Source organism: Cryphonectria parasitica (genome assembly GCF_011745365.1).
Source record: "Cryphonectria parasitica EP155 unplaced genomic scaffold M406scaffold_4, whole genome shotgun sequence".
Classification (NCBI taxonomy): domain Eukaryota; kingdom Fungi; phylum Ascomycota; class Sordariomycetes; order Diaporthales; family Cryphonectriaceae; genus Cryphonectria; species Cryphonectria parasitica.
The window spans coordinates 2,676,303-2,694,730 of NW_024468912.1; the positions used below are offsets into that span (position 1 = coordinate 2,676,303).

The 18,428-nt window shown below is 56.0% G+C and overlaps 7 protein-coding genes across 7 annotated transcripts; 4 read left to right on the forward strand and 3 right to left on the reverse strand.

The window, feature by feature from the left end:
- Positions 1-886: 886 nt before the first annotated feature.
- On the reverse strand, positions 887-2,846 carry M406DRAFT_78694 (uncharacterized protein; the record flags this gene model as incomplete). The annotated part of the gene is made up of 2 exons (XM_040925976.1): positions 887-2,662; positions 2,732-2,846. 2 exons carry the CDS (start codon positions 2,844-2,846, stop codon positions 951-953), a joined length of 1,827 nt encoding a protein of 608 aa, XP_040776913.1. The 3' UTR covers positions 887-950.
- Positions 2,847-3,560: 714 nt separating this feature from the next.
- M406DRAFT_346108 (TPT-domain-containing protein) lies at positions 3,561-5,648 on the forward strand (the record flags this gene model as incomplete). The annotated part of the gene is made up of 2 exons (XM_040922148.1): positions 3,561-3,983; positions 4,060-5,648. 2 exons carry the CDS (start codon positions 3,561-3,563, stop codon positions 5,356-5,358), a joined length of 1,722 nt encoding a protein of 573 aa, XP_040776914.1. The 3' UTR covers positions 5,359-5,648.
- Positions 5,649-5,745: 97 nt separating this feature from the next.
- On the reverse strand, positions 5,746-7,347 carry M406DRAFT_329799 (uncharacterized protein; the record flags this gene model as incomplete). The annotated part of the gene is made up of 3 exons (XM_040920460.1): positions 5,746-6,675; positions 6,750-7,157; positions 7,234-7,347. 3 exons carry the CDS (start codon positions 7,345-7,347, stop codon positions 5,746-5,748), a joined length of 1,452 nt encoding a protein of 483 aa, XP_040776915.1.
- Positions 7,348-9,124: 1,777 nt separating this feature from the next.
- M406DRAFT_25035 (uncharacterized protein) lies at positions 9,125-10,696 on the forward strand (the record flags this gene model as incomplete). Its single annotated transcript, XM_040916689.1, has 2 exons — positions 9,125-9,434; positions 9,687-10,696. Coding segments are annotated over 2 exons (1,320 nt in total), but the record flags the coding sequence as incomplete, so codon positions are not given.
- A 1,044-nt stretch (positions 10,697-11,740) lies between these two features.
- Positions 11,741-13,515, reverse strand: M406DRAFT_351249 (TIP49-domain-containing protein; the record flags this gene model as incomplete). The annotated part of the gene is made up of 3 exons (XM_040922607.1): positions 11,741-13,103; positions 13,187-13,413; positions 13,507-13,515. 3 exons carry the CDS (start codon positions 13,513-13,515, stop codon positions 11,909-11,911), a joined length of 1,431 nt encoding a protein of 476 aa, XP_040776917.1. The 3' UTR covers positions 11,741-11,908.
- Positions 13,516-14,375: 860 nt separating this feature from the next.
- On the forward strand, positions 14,376-16,268 carry M406DRAFT_329802 (uncharacterized protein; the record flags this gene model as incomplete). Its single annotated transcript, XM_040920461.1, has 1 exon — positions 14,376-16,268. The coding sequence occupies one exon, from the start codon at positions 14,376-14,378 to the stop codon at positions 16,266-16,268; it is 1,893 nt and encodes a 630-aa protein (XP_040776918.1).
- Positions 16,269-17,137: 869 nt separating this feature from the next.
- On the forward strand, positions 17,138-18,332 carry M406DRAFT_256273 (UFD1-domain-containing protein; the record flags this gene model as incomplete). The annotated part of the gene is made up of 2 exons (XM_040917090.1): positions 17,138-17,410; positions 17,493-18,332. 2 exons carry the CDS (start codon positions 17,138-17,140, stop codon positions 18,330-18,332), a joined length of 1,113 nt encoding a protein of 370 aa, XP_040776919.1.
- Positions 18,333-18,428: the final 96 nt, after the last annotated feature.

Genomic DNA, 18,428 nt, shown 5'->3' on the forward strand with positions numbered 1-18,428 from the left:
GGCATTTTCGTACGTGAATTTCATTGGCCACACTCACTACAGGACCGATCCGTCCTCTCCTTAGGACATGTTTCTGTGCCCGTCCAAGTTTTTTGCCTTTTTCTCCGTTGTCATGATGTGGGCGGAGTCTTTACTTCTCACAAATACACCCAGGGAGCATGAACTTCCAGATACAATTGGTGTGATCAGTAATGGCCAAGAAGACTTGTAAGAGCTATTCGTTTCTCCAGCTCCTATTAAACTCTTCCAAGATTAAGCATGAAAATTGATGGGATTATAAGGACATTTAACATTCAGATACATCTTCCAAATCAAGACTTTGCATGCCTAATAATATGTATTGGCAGACTGTTCTCACCATCGAATGTAACCACCCCACCGCATTGTGTGTAGCCATGTTTAATGTCTGAAAGCGTTGGAGACAAGTTACAAGTTACAAGCACACTTGCTCAGAAGGCTGATCTGACGAACGCTCTCAATATTAATTATATGGTAGGATGATGTGGTGACTGACGGAGCTCCTGCAGATGTTGGGCGTAATGCTGGTGCTGATATAAGCGTCTTGCGGGCCTGCCTCTCTCTCTCTCCGTAGGTGTGTTCGGCTTACAAAACATCTTCTGCCGAGTCGTAGTGCACGACGAGAGCCATCAGGACCAAATGAGTCCCACAAGCTGGGCCTATTTACACTCTGAAAAGATGATTATGGTGTTCACATCGTGATGAGACAGACGCCTACTAACCATGACGGGAGGTTTGCAAGATATAAGACAATGCTGCCGGGCTAGCATGTCCCCGCGAAGGCGATTGAGCCAATGAAAAGTCAAGCACACCGTTTCGTTTTGGCTCTAAAGGGGTGAAATAAGGCATACCGTGGTTGCGATGGACTGGTCGAGAGCAATTTTATATTGTGCATTGAAACGTAGCCTATGACTGAAGCGCCGGCGGGTTACCTAGAATCTGTACTTGGCTTCCTTCTTCTTGTCGCCCCCAGACCGTCTCTCCTCATCCCGCTTGATCCTCTTCCGACTTTCTTGGGCTATCATCTCAGAAAGGTCGTCGTCATACGACTGCCAATTCTTGCCGATTCCCTCTTCCTTCCGACCCTCCTCGAACCTCTTGCGCAGTTCGTCCTTGCTGATGCCGTCATGACTCGCCAGGGCCTCAGGGTCGAGGGCGACATCAACATCGCCCGGCTTCTTTCGTTTGCGGCTGTCGTCTTCCTGTCCAAGCACAGGCACGCCACCCCTGTTCTTGGACAGGTCGTACACCCTGTCACTGCCAAAGAAGCCCTCTGCACGGGATTGCCTCTCGGGAATGACCTGGTAAGCAGAACGCGGCCCTGCCACACTCTCCTCGGTCTCATAGCCCCGGCGCTGCTTTCTGAGGTCAAACTCGCCTGCCATACTGCTCTCGACACCGCTAGGACCGTGATAGTCCGTCGGCACGGAGCTGACGAGGCCACCAGGTGTCTCCAAACCTCCGGGTGTCTGCAGGCCACCAGGAACATCAGCATCCTCTTCCTCATCCTCATCCTCCTCCTCCTCGTCAGATTCTTCCTCCTCAGACTCCTCTGGCGGCTTCAGCTCTCCCCAAAGCGCCCGATCAATAGGCTCTGCCTGGGGTTGTGCTGCTTGTAATTGTGTCTGGGCCGCCGGATTGCCCGCCGTGACGCCGAATATGTCACCACCGTAGATGGGCCGGTTGTACTCATCTACCGGCGGCTTACCCCACTGCCCAGGCCCGAATCCCCAAGAGGCACCAGGCGGCAGTGGTGCGTTAAGGCCAGGGATTTTCAGCAGAGGATAGGATGGTGGGGGACCCACGCGCTGCTGTTGCAATAGCCATGGCGGTGGGAAGCCAGGCTGCATCCCTAGGGCCTCTCGTAGTGAGTCGCTCACCTCCCCGGGCTTGAAGTATCTGTAGTCTGCCTCCCACTCCTTGCCCTCGTGATAGAGCTCTCCGAAGCGGGTCAGGTCGGGCTTCGTCTGAAAGCGGAAGAAGGCGTCGTAGAGCTTCTGGTAGTCGATGTCGAGCTTCCCCATCTTGCCTTGCACCCGCTCCCTCTGCTTCTGCTTCATTGTCTGCTCGGCTTGCTTCTCCAGGACGGCATCCCGCATCTCCGTGATGCCCGTGTCCGTGATAAACTTGGGAAGCTTGAACGGCGGCTTCTCGATACCTCGCTTGGACGACAGGTATTCTCTCTTCAGGGACCAGTGGCCGGGGACGGGGACCACGTTCCGCTGTGCTTTGATCTGGACCAACAGCCGCGGGTCGGTAGATGAGGGATCCTGCCACTCAACAACCTCGGGATTTCTCACCAGGGCCTTGAGTTCCGCGATCGAAAGCTTGTTCAGCTTCTTCCTCTTCTTTTTGGACATCTTGGGCTGCCCATTCTCCTCGTCCTCGCTCGGTATGTCATCGTCCTGGTCGAAGAACGTGAAGCCCTGGTTGCCGGCATTTGCCTCCCGCTGAACCTCGTCGTCCTCCAGGTCCGCGCCAAACCTCTGAAATATGTTCTTGTATTCTGCAAACGCCGGATCGTCGTCGTCGACTTTGAAGCTGACGAGCGCGTCTGAAGCTGCCTCCTCTTTGACGTCTGGGTCCTTTTTGACTTCCACGGCGTCGGCTGCTGCTGCTGGAGCCTCGTCTCCGTTGGTCTCAGCTTGGTCGTCTTCCCGAATCTCGTTATCTTCGGTTGGCTTCGAGGATACCTGAGCTTTGTGGTCAGTACATCCGATCGCAGAGGTCCGAATCTCGCCGTGCGCGCTTACCTCTGCCTGTGCCTTCTTCTGCTCCTTCTTCTTTGCGCGGCGCATTTGATTCTTGGTCATCTTTGGGGCCGCCATGTTGACGGTGAGCTGGCCGGCAGAGCCGACTGACCAGGTTCGAGAAGCTTTTGTGCAAATCTAAAGAGATGTCGATGACGCGTGGGGGGTCGAGGGCGAGAGACGTGTCGACGGGGGCGAGAAGAAGTTCAGTCGGTTGTCCCAGAGTCGCGAGTTTGCCAGCCGAGATCTGAGTTCCAGGTGGTAGGTATTATTTCTTTTAGCGAATCCCAGTACGGCTCTAGAGCCTGCAGCACAGCAGTGTACCACAGTACCAGCGCCGCTGGGTCCCGCCAAGACCCAGAAAAGGCTTGGCTGCAGCTACCTGTCGCACCCCTGCTGCACTACGGTACATTTTTATAGCTGGGACAGACAGTTTTGGTCCTGCAACTACGACCGACCAATTGTTCGAGGGTCCTATGTAACTTGTCCACGATCGCATCATCGCATCATCGCCGCCTACGCAAGCTTCCGTCCCCCTTCCTTTGACGACCCCTTCGCCTCGAATCTTCTGCAGATGATCAATGGCACTCTCCACGACGACGACGACTTGAAGATTGAAGCACAGGAAATGTTGCGGTAGACGCGCCGGCTGTCCTTCTCACGCCCACCTTTGTCGCTCGTTCAAATCGCACAACCTCTTGTTTACACCCCCTCCGTCTCCTCCTCCTCCACCTCCTCCTCCTCCAGGCCCGCCGCCCTCGAGCCTGTCCCTTTCGCTTCCCTCCGAACGCTATGCCACGCTCGACTGCTTCTGGTTCGGAACAGCGCGCTCCGTCGCAGGGACGGTCCAAGGGTCCTCGCGATGCCAGCGTCGACTCGCATGAGGCGGCGACGGAGAAATTCCCCGACTTCGAATCATCGTCAATACCAGCATACAGTATTGGTCCTGCACAGGGCCGTCTAAATGGCAGACCAGAAGGTTACGTAAATGGCGGGACGCACCTCTCTGGAGACCAGTGGCGCCCTCGGAGGGAGAGCTCTGCACGGGGAGCGGGATGGGCGCCGTCGATATCAGGTCAGCCGACGCGTGGACATGCTCGGCAGAAAAGTATCAACGATACGCTCCGGGATATCAGAGCGCGAGGTGGGAGCGTCAGCCAGAATGCACATGAGCTCGCAGGCGCGCTCCGGGCCCCCGTGTCCCCGAGACTTATAGTACGACGACCCTTTCAAGACTCCACGCCGTCCCTGAAGACACGTGCTGATCTCAAACTCTTCCCAAAAACTGTAGATACTATGTATTACGTGGTACGCCTCCTCGGCCCTGACCAATACGTCAGCCAAGTCCATCCTCAACGCCTTCGACAAACCAGCGACCTTGACCATGATCCAATTTCTCTTCGTCTCGGGATATTGCATGCTGTTCTCGTGGGCCGCCGCTACATTCCCAGCCGTGAAAGCCGCAGTGCCAGCATTAAGACACGGTATTCGCCCGCCGAGTGTCGAGGTGATCCGGACAACAATGCCTCTGGCGTTGTTCCAGGTCGGAGGCCATCTGTTGAGTTCCAATGCGACCTCGAAGATACCCGTCTCCCTTGTCCATACGATCAAGGGGCTGTCACCCCTCTTCACCGTGCTGGCCTACCGCGCCATCTATGACATTCGATATCCCGTGGCGACCTACCTCTCCCTGATACCACTGACCATTGGCGTCATGCTCGCCTGTTCTGGGAGCCACTCCTTCGGCGGGCAGCTGCTGGGAATTCTCTATGCCTTCCTGGCCACGCTCATCTTTGTCACGCAGAATATCTTCTCCAAGCGGCTCTTCAACGAGGCCGCTCGGGCGGAGGCTGAAGGGATGACCACGACAACGCGCACACTAGACAAGTTGAACCTCCTCTGCTACTCGTCAGGTCTTGCTTTCGTGCTCACGTCGCCGATCTGGCTCTGGAGCGAAGGTTTCGGGATCCTAGGCGACTTCCTACACGATGGAGCTGTGGACTTGGAGCAAGGACCAGACACCTTCGATCACGGTCGGCTGTTCGTGGAGTTCGTCTTCAACGGTAGCTTCCATTTTGGGCAGAACATCCTGGCCTTCGTCCTCCTGTCGCTCGTCTCTCCAGTTACCTACTCCGTCGCGAGCCTCATCAAACGGGTTTTTGTCATTGTTGTCGCGATCGTGTGGTTCCGCTCGCCGACCACGCGAATCCAGGCTGTGGGCATCGGACTCACCTTTCTTGGATTGTATTTCTACGACAGGAGCAGCGAGAAGAATAAGGCAGACAGGAAGGCGCGCACCATGACGGAGAGCAAGGGCACGCCACTGCTACCACTCAACACAGCCGGAGGCCTGGCAGCGAATCAGAACGGAACGGGCCTTTTCGAGAGCCCAGCAGCCGCCACACCAGCTGCTGGCGCGCACCCGTACACCAACGGCTTCTTGGTCGGCAACGGTGATGATAGCAAGAAGTCTGACGATAATGTGCCGTCGAGGGCGAGAGCCCAGAGCAGTGCGCAGTGGCTACCGCCGGGAACGAAACAGGAAGAGACGTGGAGGCTTGGCGACAAAGGGGTCAACATAGCTGCATAGAATGCTGTGCTCTCTCTATCTGCTGATCTTCTCGCGGGCCACCCATCACTGCTTGGGGCACACTACTTGGTTACAAGGAAACTCTGGGGTTGTGTGTATGTGTGTGTATAAAGACATGAGCATAAGACGATATCAAACGGGCAATTCTTGGAGGATGTGGATTTGGGTTGGCGTTGGACGGGCGTTCTAGACTAAGGATAACCCCATTTTTCCCCCATCATTATACAATAGGTGCTTTGGGGGCGGGGCGGAACGGGCTATTATACAGCATGGTAGAAAAGTCTGAAAAGGCACTTGCTTCGAATCAAAACTTTGGACAAAGTGACCGTGACTTGTTCACGATCGGCTTGGTCTATCTGTCTGTTTTCTCGGTTCGGAAACCCTGGGCTATTCTATCAGCCACTCCTCGACCTCGACTCCCATACTCCGGCCCAGACTCCTGACTATCTCCCACCCTACATTGACCCTCCACTTACCGCCCCTATCCAGAGGGTCGCCGCCGCCCACGCCCACACGCACAAGCAGCCGCAAGGAAGCCAGCGTCGCTAATGCCATGCCGACGTCCGCATCTGTCCCGGAAACACTGCCACCGATCCCCCACTCGTTCCGCACGGCCGCAAAGATGGCCATCATGCGCTCCAGCACAAAGGCATGCGCGCCGAGCAGCTTCCGTGCTATCTTGCGGTGCTTGTTCCTCGGCCCGCCGGCCCGCGCCCCGGCGCCGCCACCCCGCCGCTTGCGCCGGCCGTGGTAGTACGTTGAGAAGAGGGACAGGTCGTGGCGCGCGGCGTTGTGCGAGGCGAGATAGGCAGCGATGAGGAGGATCCGGGCCGTCAAGGGGAGGAGCGCGGCGAGGCTTGTCCGTGAGATGGCCGCCGCCGCCGCCGCCGATTGAGGCACAGCCGTGTCCTTGTCCTTGTCCCTGCGCCTGACGATGCCCGGGTCTAGCAGCGACTCGTCCTGGAAATGCCTGCGCGCCGCGATGAGCAGCTTGGAGAAGTCCTTGGGACCGAGGTTTCCCTCACGGATCGGGGCCGTGAACCGGCGCCAGAGCGAGTTGCAGGCGAGCTGGAGGGCAGGCAGGGTGCGAGCGGCGGACCTGGTCAGGGCGTCGTGCACGGCGCCGCAGAAGCGCTTCCAGAGCTCGGTTGTCTCGGCGGCTGTGGCGTTCGCTAAGGCTGGAGGCGGCGTGGTGGAGAGGATCTTGACGAACTCGGCCTTGTCATAGTTGGGAAAGTGAACGTGGTTGACGAAGGTGGTGAGAAGAGCATTGGGCGGCGGATTTGTCACGATGAATACTGTCGTCAGATGAGGGATCTTTGTGAAATCTTGATTAATATCTGGGAGCAGCCGTGCGTGCAAGGTAGAAGAGACGAAGGATTTACACTCACAATCCCTGAGAGCCTGGCCAAGGCAGGAAGAAGGGTGGGAGGCGCTTCTTTCTGACGGTCTATGCCATCAAAGACAAGGACAAAGTGGCGCCCCTTGGGTTGCGGTGCAAACTTGAGCATCTTGGAAAGCTCAAACGTCAACTGCGCCAGGTTCTCACATCGCGGGGCAAAGGACCCGAACCCGACGGCTCCTGCGACCTTCCTGACCGTCGTCTCTAAGAGGTGTCGCCCCGTCACACACTCGGGCGAGCTGACGATGGCATACTGGAACTCGGCCTCGCTGTCGTCGTCGTCGTTTACATTGCGGTGAGCCTGGGCCAGCTCCTGAAGCAGGGCAGACACGATGGCGCTCTTGCCGGTGGCCTCGGTACCGTACACTATGCAATTTCGACAAGAGGCAGCCCTTGGCTATGGAAGATTTCAGCAACCATGTAGTCCAGCAGAAAGGAAGAGGGAGACTATAAATTAATATCCTGCAACTCACGTCGAAGAAGACGGCAAGGGCTCTAGTCTGAGTTTCACGACAGGGAAACTTGTCGTTGAGGATGGATAGGACCAGTTCGTCCGGCAGCTGAGACATATTCATGGAAGCCGCCATGACTTGTTTCGCCTGTATCGTTGGCGTGTTCGTGATTTGCTTGATAATGGGGTTGTCTTGAGGCTCTCAAGCAGGTAGGACCTCAACGCGTGAAGCTTCGACCCAGGGGAGAGAACGCGTTTAAGGGTTAGGGGTAGGGTAGTACCGGCGTGAGTACCTCACCCGGCCCCGATCCTCAACAGATCTGTATAAAAAGGGTTTCGAGGTTGATTGGTGAGTTTCACCAGGTCGACCAAGAGAAAGCATCCACAGCACCTTGTAATACCACCTCAATCATCCTCAAGCACTAGTACTGTGCCCATGTACTTCACTGCAGCAGGATGAACGTAGTGCGTAGTAATCGTGTAGTGACCACACTATAGTATCATAATACCACCGTTATCACTTTTATCATTGTGGAGGAGCGCTGGGCGGGGACGAGTCGATCTCCTTCTTGATCGACGATCCCAAATGGCACTTCTCTGTCAATTTCCGATCTGGTGGGTCAGCATACACAAGTTTGATTCTCTGCTTGGGTCTCTCTTCCTCTGAAAAGAAGCCTGCCTATGAGCCTTGAGGGCAGTAAGTCTAATACTATAGGATAGTACATACTTACTCGACAACCTCCATAGCTTGCGCACATTAACTACTATATGTATAGCACAAAATGTCCTCTACAGAGCAATCAGTTCCCAGAGCATGATTAGGGCCTTGGAACGTCGTGGTGTGCCCAGGTGCTCAGGGATTTGCACGTCGTCTACTGCAGGAGACAAGGTCAGCCTGGGAAAGTGTAGCGTAGCTTTGGGTAGGCAGCGGCCAGTAGGGCACGTTCGCACGATGGCAGCAGGTAGGGCGAGAGACAAGGAAAGTGCGAAGAACCCGCATTCCGAAAGGGGACTCACTATGCATGATGTACCAACGTACTGGTCAGATTTTAGGGAAAAATGAACGAGGAAGGCACGTCTGTCGCTGCGGCGGCTGCTCCGCCTTCTGTCTGCACTCGCGGCTGGCGCATTAAGAAGAAGAATCATCACCTGTCGTGTCGTCACAACAATTTTTCTCATCCACATACACGAAAACCACAACCCATCATTACTACCATACACTACTAATAGTACTACGAGATCACCATTATCACCTGACATACATAGTTGTTTTATTATAGTCCTTTTTTGACCCTATTTGATCATATACAAAGGTCCACAATTCCTCATACACGGATCAGATCACCCTACGCCGGACAACAAACCTAGCCCCCCCCCCCCCAAACGATAACCCGGGACCATCTGCCACGAGAACCATAGAGGGCCCTCAGTACTTGGTACCCAGCCGCCTGAGTGCATCAACCCTAGGGTACGTGGGGTCCAGTCCAGTCCTATTTCATCCTTGTCCTGTACTTGTAAGCGTCACCATTCACGAGGGTGTCGTGTGTGCGCGTCTGCAGCCAGGCTCCAGCAGGCTGGCACAAGCTTAGGATCACTGACTCGGTTTATCGTCAATCATCTCACACGAGTTGTATCTCTTCTTCATGTTATTTTTGGTATTTTTATCTTATTTTGTTTGCCCACTCCTCCCGCTGCCCTATCTCTCTTGTATCTCAGAGTCTCTCTCACTCACTCTCTGCGTCAAATACTCACTCAACCGGTAGTGAAGAGGTGCACTGCAACATAAGTGCGTATGCGTCGTCGGCCCCCCCTTCTCTGCCATGATGCCTACCGACCGGGAATCTCACGATCGCCACGGCCAACCAGACACGGCCCCGGTCCTGATGCCGCCCACTCCGCCGGCCGAGGCTGAGGAGAAGCCCTATCACGCCAAGAGGCCTCACCGGAAGTCTCGTCTGGGCTGTCGCAACTGCAAGACGCGCAAGGTCAAGTGTGACGAGAAGAAGCCCAGCTGCAGAAACTGCGCTCTGAGAAGAGAAACCTGTGTCTACCCGTCTCAGTCTCAACACTCAGCGGCGGCCGCGCGCTCCACAGGTGCCTCCGCCGCTTCCGCTTCTGCCTCCGCCTCCTTCTCCTCGGCCCCAGCTCCAGCCTCTGCCTCAACGCCGACCTCAGCCTCATTTCCGACTTCCCCGGGCTCGGCATCGGCACTGCCGCCTGGCCGTCTGCGTGTAGTGCCTACTCCCCTCACACCCTCCACAAACTCCACCTCTCCGCTGTCCCAGCATGCCCCTGTATCATTGGGGACACCTACATCTCTCACGCTGCCGCATAGGTCGCCTCTGGCTGCACAAGCCGCATTCCGTGGTGCCCATGACGATGATACATCGCCGGCCGGCCGTGAGGAAGGCGGTTGGGGAGGAGGGGGAGGAGGGGGAGGAGGAGGAGGAGGAGGAGGTGGTGGTGACGATGGAGATGGAGATGTCGACCTGATCATCGTGGACGAACCGTTGATCAAGCTGGCCGGGCCCGACGAGTTCGACATGAAGCTGCTCTGGTTCTATACGGCAGAGACCTATACCTCCTTCTCCGTCGAGGCCGGCAAGCTACCGCACGTCGATGCCATCCTCAGGTCGCAGATTGTCCAATTTGCCTTCCAGAGCCCCTTCCTGATGGACTGCATCCTAGGCCTCTCTGCACAGCACATGCAGTTCCTGCACCAGCCGGTGCCCATGTCCAAAGCGCTGTTGTACAAGCAGAGGGCCTTCGCGGGGTACCGTCAGGCTATCGAGAGAGCGGAGCCCAAGGATTTTCCCGCTCTGCTCTCCTGTTCGCTCCTGCTGTGCGCCCTCTCGTCGGAGCTTTTCAGGCAGCGCGATATGCGACCCCTGTACATCATCGACTGGATGGTGGTGTGGCGTGGTATAGGTCTCATCTTTGAGATGCTGCCCCGCGAGGTCTTGTTCGACTCCGGCCTGGAGAAGCTGTTCTCGCGACCCGTCTTCGACCTCAACCAGGGAGCCCTGCACTCCCCGCCGAACCTGCTGTTCATGGTCACCTCCATAAAGGAAGGCGACCGAGACTATCCTTTTACCGAGACGTACTACAATGCCCTCAAGTACCTGGGCGGCCTGTATCGTGAGCTGGAGAACGGCTTCAGCCCCGTGCTCAGCCTGCGCGTCATCACCTGGTTCACCTTCCTGCCCAAGGACTTTATCGAGCTCGCCAAGAGGCGCACCCCGAGAACCCTTATTATCATGGCCCACTACCTCCCCTTTCTGAAGCTGATCAATAACATTTGGTGGCTGAGCGGCATTGCAGACCGCGGCATCCAGGACATCATGAATTACCTGCCGGTCGAGTGGCATCATCTGCTCAACGTCCCCCGCACGGCCCTCCAGATCTCCGACAAGGTCGAGCTAGCCAAGCTGATCCAGGGCAATCACGCGTGGGAGCCCACGAGCGCTCGGTCAGAGGTCGTTCCGAAGCTCATCATGGTCAACGACGAGGGCAAACCGGTGTCGTGGGTCAAGGACACGGGCTGGGTTCCCGCTCCACAGACCGTTGACGAGGCGGATTCTGGGATCGGCGGGCCAGAAGGCTCTGTGCTGCCAGATAGTGCAACTCCATCCCCGGGCTATGATCAACCTTTTCCGTGGCCGCCAGGTAGCTGAGATGTGCGCCCCGTCTGGCTTGCAACATACTACAACCCCACACAATGCCAAGGAAGGAGGATCCTGTGTCCTATGAACTGCCCGCTACCTTTAGGGCGGACATGCAGGCAGACGTTCGTCCAAAGCTGCATCACGATACAAACTCGCCATACCAGTGCACAAAAAGAGGGGAACCCTTATCATGTCTTGTACAGATAAGTGACGGTCCTCATAAACAATGGCATTCTCTGGTCCGTAGAGTGGCCGCACAACGGTTCAATGCCTCACCCAAACGATGCCGATCAAGGGCTGAATACGAACGAGATTCATGAGACCCAGCAGGGCGAAGACGCGATCCTCGAGGTCTGGTCTCGCCGTAGCTCCGATTGCCCCTGGTCACTCCAGGTGTGATAATTACCGCTCCCGCGTGGACCTGAACCCGTCCGTCTCGTACTACACACCATGGAGAGAAGCGAAGACTGGAGCGAACGGCATCGAAATCATATTGTTCTTCTACCCTTCAAGGGCAAATATTGAGAAGGAGAACCAGGCTGTTTGGTTATTTGCTTTTTTGAGATCAGGAGATCTAGGGATCGGACCAGAGTTCGATGTTTTTCGTCCTTTCCGGTCGGACGTTCTCCTTCTAATAAGACGCCTTGGCGATGAGTCGAGTTAGGGGGTGAAGCACGTCTTCTCGCAATTGTCTACACGTTTATATCCTGCAGCTTGTACAAGAAGTCAAGTGTGCATTGCTGCGCGGTTTACGAGTTGATAGACATGGGGCTTGGGATGCATAGTGAGGTCCCTCGTTCGTGCTCAAGATAGTCCAGTCCAGTCAGAAATTCTGAGAGCCAGCTGTCTGCACCAGCAGGGAACTGTTGTATCTGATAATCCGTATTACGCCGTCCGAGAACTTACAGTGAATCATCTAGTACACAAGGAACCCCTATCCGTGCCATTATAGAAGCTTTTTGATTTTCTGCCCCCCACCGAAAACGCCTTGCCTCCCGTCTTTCTCCTCCGAAGCCCGTCGACCTCTTTTCCTTACGTGGTATCCATCTTCTCTCCGCCATTCGCCGCGCCGTCACTGCCGTTAGTAGCTGTAAAATCCACCGCGCCGTCGTTGCCTATGAGCCGCCTCTCCGAGGCCGCCACAAAGTTCACGCTCCGTGCAGGGTCGTAGAACAGTTTGAAGCTGCGCTGGACGTCGTCCACACCAACCTGCCTCGCGCGCCGCTTCGTGGCGACGAGTTGTGACGTGGTGATGAGATTGCTGGCGTACCGCAGACCAGCCTCCTGGCCGATCTTGGTCAGCAGAGCGAGCGCGTCTGGAGACAGCTCCACCTCCTCCTCCGTGGCGCGGATCGACAGGATCTGCTTGATGTCCTCCTGGCCGTAGGGCTGCGTCTGGATAATGGATACTCTGTCGAGGAAGTCGAGCGGCAGGCCGTGTGGGCTCTTGTAGTCGGTGCCTCGGATGCGGGACTGGCCGCGGTTGCTCGCCATGATGACAATAGGCGCCAGGTTGTCCTCCAGCGCGCGGTTGATGTACGAGAAACACTCGATGTCCAGCATGTGGACCTCGTCGATAAACAGAACACCCGGCACTATCTCAGCCTTGCCCTCCTCCTTCCACTCGCCAACCTTGGTGTTGATCTGGTCCCGAATCTCACTGCGGATCTCGCCCGTGTCTCCAGAGAAGAGGGCGAGGAAGCCCTGCGTCCTAGAGTTGATGACATCGATCTCGTGCAGCGTGACCGTGTGGACGACCTCTTTCCGCTTCTGCAGCTCGCCGTCCGGGCATTGCAGGAACTTTGTATCAACACCCATAGCATCGTAATCACGCGATCGTGCGTAGGAGCGGCCAAGCTTGGTGATCTTGCCGGATGACTTGTCTATCGAGATGATGTCGCCGGCCATCACGCGCTCTTTGGTCATGGCATCGATCATCTTCGCACCCATATCGTAGATGGCCTCCATGTCGGTGGTTTTGATGGTCAGCTTCCCCTGCTTGGCTCCGCCGGTGAGACTCCTATCGATCTGGATCTCTACCACCTCGCCCTCCATAACCTCGCTCTCCTCCTTGATCCGCACGCCGATGGACTTTCTGAAGGCCTGGGTGAGTGCCTCGGTCTTGGACATCTCGAGGGAGAAGATCTCGGAGGAGGAGAGGGATGTGAAGGGGACGTCGGGGCCGAGAGATTGAGCCATGCCCATGGCGATGGCGGTCTTTCCTGTGCTGTGACAGAGACATCCAACACGTCAGCACGTACACTGGAACGGCAGGCAGTAGCCGATTAGGCTGCCAAACAACCAACATACCTCGGCGGGCCTGCGATCAGACATGCGCGCCCTGCAATCTTGCCCTGCTTGATCATCTCCAGTATCACAGCGGCAGCCTTGCGGGCCTTCGCCTGGCCGACGAGACCTTGAGAAGCTGAACGGGGCTCCAGAGTGTCGGCATCAACGCCCAGGCCGCGTATATGGGAGTGTGCGGCGATGAGGCTGATGCCCCGGAGCTCCTTGCCCTCGGAAACCGTGACTACTGGCTACATATCGCGTCTCCTTGGTTAGCATGAAAGCTGTCTGGACACAACACGCGCGCGCGCGCGAGATACACCGTCAAGACGGGGTGTACAAACCGCAGCCATGATTTCGTTCAACCTTGCTGTGAGAGGGTGAGGGGTCGCAAAGGCAGTAAGTCAGGGGTCGAGTTGATAAGGTGGAAGCTGAATTGTATGCTGTTGCTCGTTTGCGGTGGTAAGGCTGGTGTGCTTGCGCAATGAAAAGTATCACCAGGGAAGCTGTCGGGCGAGGCACGTTTTCGACAAAGGCACCCGAACAAATTTGGAGGCGCGCCTCTTAGTACTGCGGTGCTAACAACTTACGCTGGTGCGGTGCTCTTCCAGCTAGTCAGTCGGGGCACTGGAGCTGACAGACTGCGGACCAGGCAGGGGTGTTTGGGTGCTAACTGTGAAAGCGCCGTGATGAAATCTTGAGGGCGTGCAGGGACTATGTACATGGGTGCTTTGACCCTAGCAGCGCCCCACGCCTTCTCTGGCACCTTCCGCCTCCACACTTGGTCAGGTACACAGAGCAGGCCGGGCCACTGCAGATGTGTACTGCACATGCGTAGATAGGTCATCTATCTATTGTGAACGAAACGTGCCTGAGCTCTGCAACCTTTAGATGAGGAGACCAGTGCACGCATCCACAGCCTCGAAGCTCGAAAGTCGCATGTTTTCTCCTTTCAACTTACACTGCAGAGAGTAGCAAATCATAGCTCTCATACCCAATACGTCTGGTTTGGCCTGGCCTTGATTCACCTGTCTCTCAGCCATTGTTCTCAAGCACGGCAGGGCATGTGTTTTCTCTGATCGTTCTGTGTGCATCATTCTCTGGGGAGGTCTCACCCAGGACTGTGTTTGCCCACTGTATTTTTTACCACATTCCTCTCCGGCGGCCGAAACATTTCTCTTGCATTCTCCCGCTTGACTCTTCACTTCGAGCCATGAATCGACAGCCCACGTCCCAGTCTTCTCGTCGCTCGGCTCCTCGTCGGAACTCTAGTGGTTTCTACCGCCCTGGCAGGCGCGATCGCGACCAGAATGCTGACCAACGCCACTCAACAAATCCTGACCACGACCATGATCGCGATCATGACCCGCCAAATCAACATCAAAATACAAGCGTTTCTGAGCAGAACCGGCCTCGGCAGGATTCGCCCCAGAAGCAATGGCGTGAGCAGGCTCAGTCGAGTGCCGATTTCCAAGGCAACGAGACGGACCAGGACAAGGCGGAGCTTGCAACGCTGCACCGCCAGCTGTGCAACACAATCGCTGACAATGTGAGGTGGACCAACAAGAAAGAGACAGAGGCCAGAGGCTTCCAGCGCAGGGAAGAGAATTTTAAGAAGCCTGGGAGCAGTCATTTTCCAGCTCTCGCCGAGTCGTTGCGTAGAGAGCAGATTCAGTTCCGACGGCAACAGGACGTTTTCGATGAGGAGATTGCCAAGACCGAGGCACTGCTTGACAAGGTCTCAGACAACTTCTGCCAACGTCTGGCCAAGGCCCAGCTTATTGACAAGAGCAAGGCCCGCCAGTACATTGAGATCGCCAAGGAGGAGCTGGCCAACGCCGAGAAGTCAACGATAGCGCCAGAAGCTGCGGACCGGATTCAGAAGTTAGAAGAGCAGTTTGCTTCGGTCCAGGAGACACAGGACGCACAGAAACACTGTCTGGACGAACTGCGGCAGGAGAATGAGAGGTTGCGCGCCCGTGAGGCGCTGTATGAGTCACAGGCCGGTGAGCTGGCAACTCTGAAGACGCAATGCGCACAATTGCAGCGCCAGTTCGACTCCCAGGCGGAGGCTCAGCTGTCTGCACTCGATGCGTTGAACCGAACAAAGGAGAGCTTTGCAGACGAAGTCTCCCAGCTTCGAGACCAGTTTGCCACGTTCGTGCAGCGGGTGGCTACCCAGCATACCGAAGCTACCGATTCTTTCCAGCAATATGCCTGCTCGCAGGATTCCAAAGCCGCCAAGCATGCAGCATCATGGGAGGAAAGAATGACGAAAGTGGAACGTCGAGTCGACGAGCATGGCAAACAGATTGCCAGCTTCGATATGAAAGCGCACCACGAAGCTCTGCAGAAGTCGTTGGCCTACCCGCCCTGGACCGCCTTGGACGATCGACTCCGGCAGCTGAGTGCTGTCGATGAACAGGGCCGCCGGGGTGTGGAGGAACAGTTCGGCAAGCTGACGGATATGGTCATTGAAACTATGCGTAATTTCATCAGCAAGGCATCGACAGAGGCATCTGACCTAAAGAAGCGCGTTCAAGCCGTAGAGACACAGGCTGCGGCCCCGCCAAGGGCTCCTTTGGTTGTCGGGGCAGCATCATCCCACCCAAATAGTCCTGCTGCAGAGCCAGGAGCTATCACACAGCGTATTGAGGCTACGGAGACGGCGGTCTCGAGCCTCGAGAGTGCCAGCACCACGTTACGCAACGACCTAGAGGTGTTGCGGAAAGCTTATGACACCAGGCTCAAGGCCAATGAGCAGATGATTCTCAACTTGGATGGGCAGTGGCAGAACATGTCCACTGTGGACATGGCGCATCTCATCATGCAACATTTCAATAAGCTATCCGCGACCATAAACCCGGCGGAGATGAAAAGATTGTGCGATAGGCTGGCCAACCTTGAGACGTGGCGGACGGACATAACGCAGCACCGTGAGAAGGTAAAGAACTGGGCAAGAGAAACTGAAGCGAAGCGAGAAACTTTCGGAAAACGTGGTTCCGTGAACAACGACCCCTTGGAACGAACAAGAAAGCGCCAGAGAGTGGAGGATGTGAGCGGAGCAGCCACTGGCCTCGCCGCACAGCAAGCTTCTCCAGCTTGAGAAGAGCATCGGAGCCCTCCCCAACTTGTTGCTATGGGATATTGTCGTGCTACTTCTTTCCATTTGCTGATGAGGGATGATGCATACTGTATTGATGCGAGCTTTTGTCAAGATAATCTTGTCGGGGCAGGGGACAATATGTTTTGTGGTTATTGTACGGTACCCTCTGTGAGCATTTGCTTTACACGGAGTCAATTGTCAGAAACACCCTAAGAATGATAACAATGCCTATGACACATGAAATTCAATTGCAGTTTAGCTATAAATATGACGAGGATTTCATCACACTATCTAGGTATCTTGATCAAAGCTAATGTCATCTCCACATGTGTGTCCAGCATCTCTTTTGGAGGATGTGCTTGATGTTTGGTGTGGACGAGCATGTGAAGAGAGTTGAGATAATGGGGGGCGGTTTGCAAAACTTCACCTGAAGAGGGGACCCCTGTTTGATTGTGGGATTTCTGACAGGGGTGTGGCATTTCGTCATTCACACACCTGCCTGGGCGGGCGAGCTACCGCAATCATACTACTAAGTACACTACACCACCTAATACGAACACAACTACCTTTTGCTGCATCACTACACTTTCAACAGCTTCCGTTCTGAGTTCAACCACCACCAGCCATCACAACTTACATACCGACAAGTACACACCGCAGGCCCTCCTCTCAACTCTCGATAAACTCTGCCCTCAAAGGAGTCGCCAAGATGGTACCCTCCCCCCGTCCTCCCATAAAGAAGCCGTTTCCCTTCCCTCTTGCTTGAACCCTCAGTTGTGGTGTAATGCTGATTGTTACCCTTTTACTTGAAGTTCAACCCTCGCGGACCATACGGCATGGACCCGAACAACCCGAACGATCTCCTACACATGGCTCGAGCTGGCATGCGCGGCCCGGCCAGTAGACGCTTCGACGAGTATTACCGCTGCTATCCCATGGTCATGGCCCCTGGTCCTGAGCGTAGTGAGCTGAACCACGGCTCCAAGATCCTACTGCCGCCATCAGCTCTGGACAAGGTTTCCAAGCTCCACGTGCAGTGGCCGCTGCTCATGGAGCTCATCAACGGCGAGAAAGGCCGTCACTCACATGCTGGCGTGCTGGAGTTCGTAGCGGAAGAAGGCAGAGCATACCTGCCGCAGTGGGTTGGTAGAATCCCTTAGCACCGCGGATGTGTACGCGACGGCCCCAGTGTGGATGGATGCTGATGATGTATGGGCTCTCCAGATGATGCAGACGCTCCTGCTCGACGTCGGCGATATGATCCAGATCAAGACCACCTCGCTTGAGCTGGCCCGCATGGTCAAGCTCCAGCCCCAGTCCATAAAATTCCTCGACATCAGCGACCCCAAGGCCGTCCTGGAGCGCGCCTTTCGGAACTTCGCCGCTCTCACCAAGGGTGATGTCTTCAACTTTGAGTATAACGATACTGTCTACGACGTCGCGGTTCTAGAGGTCAAGCCCGAGACGGAGAAGATGGGAGTGTGTATGATTGAGACGGATGTCTCGGTGGACTTTGCGCCCCCGGTCGGTTATGTCGAGCCTTCGCGGGCGCCAGCAAGCGGTACCAGCACCCCCAGGAGCGGCCGAGGTCTGCCAGCCGGCGGCCTGCTACACAGCCAGGGTACCATGGCGCAGGCTATCAACTACGACTCTATCGCGCCGTCCTCGGCAGCTGCGAGGGTGACCAACTTCTCGGGCGAGGGCAACCGTATTGGTTCAAAGAAGAGCAGCAAGGCCCCTACGCCGCAGCCAGCCACACCCGTTGCGGGCGTGTCGGCGAATAGTCGAGACTCCGCTGCTCCTCGCAGGCGCACCAACGGTCCCTTACCACTGCGTCTGCCGCCCAACAAGCTGTTCCTTGGCTACGAGATCATACCCTACAAGACCAAGGAGGAGAAGCTGAAGGAGACGGAGAATGCCAAGCGACCACATTTTGCAGGCCAGGGACAGACGCTCAGGGGGGTGGTGAAAAAGGCGGGCGAGGCTGATGAGAAGGATGGAGCTCCTGCAAAGAAGAATCCAGATGCGGGCGGACGTCGTCTCGATGGCAAGAAGGTGGCCTGAGCCATATGGGGGGTTGGGTCAACAAATTGCAGGCGTTCTGGTCATGTGCAGGCAACGGAGTTTGGGGGAGGCTTCCATCACACCATGGTCATCATG